The 5,717-nt window shown below is 30.5% G+C and overlaps 1 protein-coding gene across 1 annotated transcript in view; it reads left to right on the top strand.

The window, feature by feature from the left end:
- The window catches only part of LOC106465317 (WD repeat-containing protein 82-like), a 47,142-nt gene extending 41,973 nt beyond the window's left edge, over positions 1-5,169 (top strand). The window contains exons 8-9 of the mRNA XM_013925526.2: positions 1,072-1,214; positions 2,605-5,169. Coding sequence (XP_013780980.1) covers positions 1,072-1,214; positions 2,605-2,640 — 179 coding nt within the window. The 3' untranslated portion in view covers positions 2,641-5,169. The remainder of the gene's footprint in view (positions 1-1,071; positions 1,215-2,604) is intronic.
- The last annotated feature ends 548 nt before the right edge of the window (positions 5,170-5,717 follow it).

Here is a 5,717-nt window from a genome sequence, read left to right as displayed (position 1 = left end):
GTCGTACTAGTAGTAGTACTACATATATATATATATATATATATATATATATATATATATATATATATTGTAGTCCAATTACCCCTAACCACCAAATGTGGGAATATAGGGACCATGGCCATATAATTTCAACTCCAATGAGTGGAACCCTGGCTATCTGGTTGGGGCTTGGTCAATAGTGATGATAGATAATGTAAAATTCCACCCACAGTACATGAATCAAGTTCTGGGTGAAGAGCTTACCTGTTCTGGATGTAGTGCAGTTCCCCCACCAGGATACCAATCTTCTTTTGACACACCCATGATCTATACAGATGCTTTCTGTATGGATAAAACCCTCACTGGCCCCTCCACCTTTTCAGTGTGGGATTCTAGCTGTATTGGGTGTGGAGGTAAGTATGTTTTGGAAGTTAATATTTTCTAAACTCAAAAATGTATTTCCATTAATACTTACCTCCTTTCACACTCTCCTGCCCTTCCTCCCCACTAGAGAGACTGCAGACTGAGTCAGTCTTGAAAATGTAATAACATTATCTTAATGAGGTGTTTATATATACAGTATCAGGATAGAGGTGCATGACATAGATGGAGAGTGTTATGAGACAAATATCACCAAGGGCATTTAAGTGTGGTATAAAATACTGGAGCAAGCGAGAAAAAATCAAACTAATGCTTAGATATGCAAAGGAAGAAACTCTGGCAGTCGAGTAATAGCTGTAGTGTGATGGTAGGTAAGTATTATTGGAAATACATTTTCAATTTAAGAAAATGTTAACTTTTATGATTTCCATTGTTGTATGTAATGAGTAAGAAATAACTGTACAATGTTTAATTCATCACATATTTTTAGCAAATAGAGAATTTTAAAATCTTTCTATTTCTTGCTTGAATTTTGTCCTATAGTAAATAAAAATGGTGAAATAAGTTATATTACTAATGAAGGTAAAATTTAGCTTCACCTTTTCATAAAATTTAATACTTTTAAACTATGTTATTAACATGAATAAAGTTGTTTGGAATGCACATCATGTTTATCTCTATCAATATTTAATTATATGACTTGAAACACAGGATCCACCGATGGTAGAATCCATGTATGGAGTGCTAAAACAGGTGTTAAAACAGCAGTTCTCAACTGTGATCATACAGGCCCTGTTCAGTGTGCTCAGTTTAACCCAAAATATATGATGTTAGCATCTGCCTGTACAAATATGGTAAGCAACAAATGTTGATCTAGTGTCTTATTGGTAAAATAGTGTTAGTTTTCAAAGAAATTTTGATATGGCTCTTCAGTTTTGTTGAAAATGTAATGTTCATTGTAGTTCTTTCTATTTTTAACAGAAAATAACCGAGTTTTTAATTTGCTGTAGTTTTGTTTTATTGTAAGAGATTTACAGTGTTTAATACAGAAAAAAATGTACTAGATACTGTAGTTTTTTAAATGGAAAGCATTAAGTTCCATTTACAGTTTCCTATAGCAAGTGAAGTAAATTTTAGTTTCTAATAGGGAACTAAAGTGACTAATTTTATATAGTAATATGTTTTTTATAGGAGAAAGAATTACTTTTGGCCCCAATGCTCATCATTAAAGAAGGAAGCATTCAATTTAGAATACAGTAGAACCTCAACATTAAGGGCATCCTTTCAACTGCATCCAAATGCCCTCTGTAGCAAGGTGCCCTTAATATAAAAAATGAGCCATGCAAAGTTGGATTCCATATTGACCATACGAAGTTTCCTAATTTTAAGGCACCCCATTTCGTTTGGTGTATGCAGGACACGGATATTTGTAAGTTGCACATTGCCATGATATGGAGCATTGTCAACAGGGGGTGAATTAACTGTGCCTTTTTTCTTTATTATTGGTCATAAAGTTTCAAAGCACTTCTCTTCAGAGTTTGAACTGCTAAATGTTTCACATTTATTTTCTGTGTTTATTTTACTGTCAAAGACTGAAGTAGAAATTCCCTGTAAATAAAGCAACAAATTACCGATTGTGTCATTAGACTGTTTACGTGAGAATAACAAAGCACACACACACAGAAATAAGCTGACTCGACCCCTACTCTGAGAACACAATGTGGAATTTATCAGCTTATGTATCCTACAATGTTAACAACAAGAATTTTCCAGAGTAATACAATTGCACTTTGAATCTATGAAAACGTTTCTACAGTATATAGTTCGGAGCCAATCCAACAAACATCGCAAGTGCTTGAATGTTGGTATACTGTACAGGCCTACAAAGATAATTGCTCGCTTTATCGAGTTCCCATAATCCGGAATATTCAGGTGCCCGTTATTGCAAAATTTATTTTGGTTACAAATAGTAGGAAAAATAAACTGAAAAGGTCTGCCCTTAATGACATGGTGCCTGTTGTTTCAAGGTGCCTATTAATCAAGGTTCTACTGTATAATCACTTGTTTGATTTTTTTTTATGTATTGATAAAAATTACACAATTACATATCTGTTGAATTCATATACATGTAAAGTCTAAATAAATTATTTATTTTTTTATTAAACTAATTTTATTTTATTTGTTATAAAAACTGATGTTTCAAGAGTAGTTTTCAATAAAACTGTTCTGTTTAATTATTTTCAGGCTTTCTGGCTGCCCAATATAGATGAAGAAATGTGACAAAAAATAAAGAACTTTCTTGTACAGTCCCATAGAACACCTGAAACACAAGAAACCCACCAGTTTAAATGAATATATCCTTACTCTGGTGGCAAATAATATAACTAAAACCTTTACTTGAAGTCTGGCATTGAATAGGAAAATAAAACTATAATCCCAGTTGTGGAATCCTTTCAAGGCTTCAGTTTAGGCGTATCAGTGATGTTATTTTACTGTCATCAAAAACATTTGCATATATATGACCAAGCCATTTTTTATTTCTTGTGTGTTTCAGCATTTTTGTCACCTCTTCACCATTTTTATAAGTTAGGAATACGATTGATATAAAAGGTTATATTAAACATAAATGTAACATTTTTCTTAACTGTGCTTATAATAAATTCAGTGCTATAATTCAAATAATCATATTTCATAGAGAGTTAAGATTTTCATATAACTCAAATTTTTTAAGAAACCTAATCAAAGTAATCTGGGGTGTAAAAACCATTGAAAGATGAACATTTTTTCGTTTTCAGATGTGTGTGCATCTTATTATGTGTGCTCAGTTTATTAATAGTGGGGGCCGTAATCAAGCCTTAAATATTTCTAACACTATTCTGTATTTTAGCATTCAATTTTTAGGTATATAGATCTGTCACTAGTTTTCTTACACATGTATAGAAACTATTTCATGTTTGCTTTGATCTTTCCTTGTGCCCAACATCATAAAGGTGTGAAGTTTTTATACTGATGACTAGGTATCTCCCTATTACATAAGTTAGTCAGTGGGATTTTTTTTATCTATTATTGTGAGGAATGAGGTTCAGTAGTTCCTTTAGAGAATGTTGCGTGCTGTCATTTTAACATTTTGTACTGCCTAGCAATAATCAATAAAAATAGAACATTTTACATTATACTGTTAAAATTTTAGATAAGAATAGAATAAAATATTTGTTGCTACTGTTCATAATATACTTAGATATCTTTGACATGATGATGTGACTGTTACTTATTGCCAATATTGTATAGCCATGTTTTTGGTAGTTTAGAATCTAATTTGTGTCTTGTAAGTGAATACATACTGAGTAGGCTTTACTTGTTCTGGTAGGAACTGAAGAAATTTGTTGTTGCTCAAATATAACAGCTTGGTGATGTCTTTAAAAGATTCTGTATAGGAAAAAACAACAATTTTAGTACAAAGGTAATCATTGGCACATTTTAATTTTATATAACTAACAGTAAAAGATAGAAATTATAGCACTGATGATTTGATCTGTTTAAATATAAACATGAGATTTGATAATTGGATAAAACAAGTTCATATGTTTTACACATTTACTGTATTTCTTGTTTGGTTTCCTTTTTTGTTGTTGTAATTGTTAAGTGTGCAGTGTGGCAGTATGAAATATAAAGGAATTCAGTATAATTCGCATTTCATGTTTTAGCCATGAATGTATGTATGAAAAAATTTAAGATATCTGACTTATGTATATATTGTATCAAACTTACACATTATTGTTTATAGTAGAAATCACATACTAAGAAGTAAAAGATTCAATGATGTTTTAAGTTAACCAGTTTTAGGTATATTTTGTAAGTATTTGATGATAGACATGTACACATGAAAGTTACCAGTTTTTATTAACTTGTAAGATTCTTAGCATACAGTATTTTTCTCCAGTGTTTGTGAACAAATAAGACAGCTAGTGGTAAACAGCTTGAAAATTGTAATAAAAAACATCATTTACATTGTTTTCTATCTTTGTAAATATAAAAGAGCTATAGAGTTGACTTAGCCAATCTCTGTGTGATGATATGGGTGTTTATATTCTTTATGATTAGCTTAGTGTTTCAAGCCACAACCAATTTTTCACTAATTTTGTTTTATTGAATGTTTGGTGTTAAGGATGGTAGAAGAGTGGTTAATTAGAATTCTCTCCTTTTTGCTATCATAAGAATATTAAAGGATCAGTAGAATTTGTCATCTTTCATGTACTTAAGGAAAATAATTTTTATACTTCAAATGTGAGTGAAATGTATATGTAGAGAAAAATATAATTTTCATCATTTCAGAATAGTCATTCATGTGGAAATGATTCACATAATTAGCATTGTTAGTTCTTTTTCAAATTTTTTTATTAAAATGATTAAAAACTTATTACGTTTTTCTTTTTAACTGCATACCTTGACTGTTCATAATGAGCCTCTTTTAACATTGAAATTGATACCGTCTGCTTTGAAATATTTTTATTCATTTCGTATTGTAAATTTGTAGAAAATTATAAAAATCTTTGTGTAAAATGTTTTTATGTATCATCATTATTGTCAAAAATGTGATAAAACCTACAAAGAAAAATACAATAGCATTAGCAGACCAGTTTATCTTAAAAAATAGTTGTGTTTATCAAACATAAAAAAATTATGTTTGTCTTAATGTCGATTGTATATCTCGAACAAATGAACTGACTTGATGTGATTGTCATACTCAACATGTTTAAGATTTTGTAGTTATACATAACATATATGGCAGAAATAAAAGAATTAGCCACATTACTGTTTATGACATCAGTTTTGTACGTAGTCTTCCTTAACTATGATGAGCATTGTTGTTTTGGCAATGGCACACATTGATTTTAGAATTCAGAAGTAATTTTAAAAAAAAGGCATGGAAAGTGTTTAGTAAAGCAAAAGCAGCTTTTAATATTAAATTACTTAGGGTGAGTGAAGAGTTAGGCAAATAAATAGTCGTGTATATTAAATTATGAAAGCACCATGTCCTATAAGTTTATTACAAGTGCCCAAAACTGGAGTTGTTCAAAAAATTTAGAACATAAGTATAATAAACATGATTGTTATACTGTACTTATCTTGATAGAGATAAGACTTTGAAGTTATCAAATAGAATAGGTTGAGTCATCAGGGGTGTCATCTACAACTTCTGCTGCATCATGTAAGCCTGCAGGAAGAACACTAATCTCTTGAGGTCATTTTCATTCATTGACCGGTATATCTGAGAAACTAAGATGATATACACCTGGAAAAAAGTTAAGCACCCCCAAATATTTTTCAGGATTGCTTATTGAAAATAAGGTTTAATT

The sequence above is a fragment of the Limulus polyphemus genome, unplaced genomic scaffold, assembly GCF_000517525.1.
Source record: "Limulus polyphemus unplaced genomic scaffold, Limulus_polyphemus-2.1.2 Scaffold1906, whole genome shotgun sequence".
In the NCBI taxonomy this organism is placed as follows: domain Eukaryota; kingdom Metazoa; phylum Arthropoda; class Merostomata; order Xiphosura; family Limulidae; genus Limulus; species Limulus polyphemus.
This window is presented reverse-complemented; position numbering and strand designations above follow the sequence as displayed.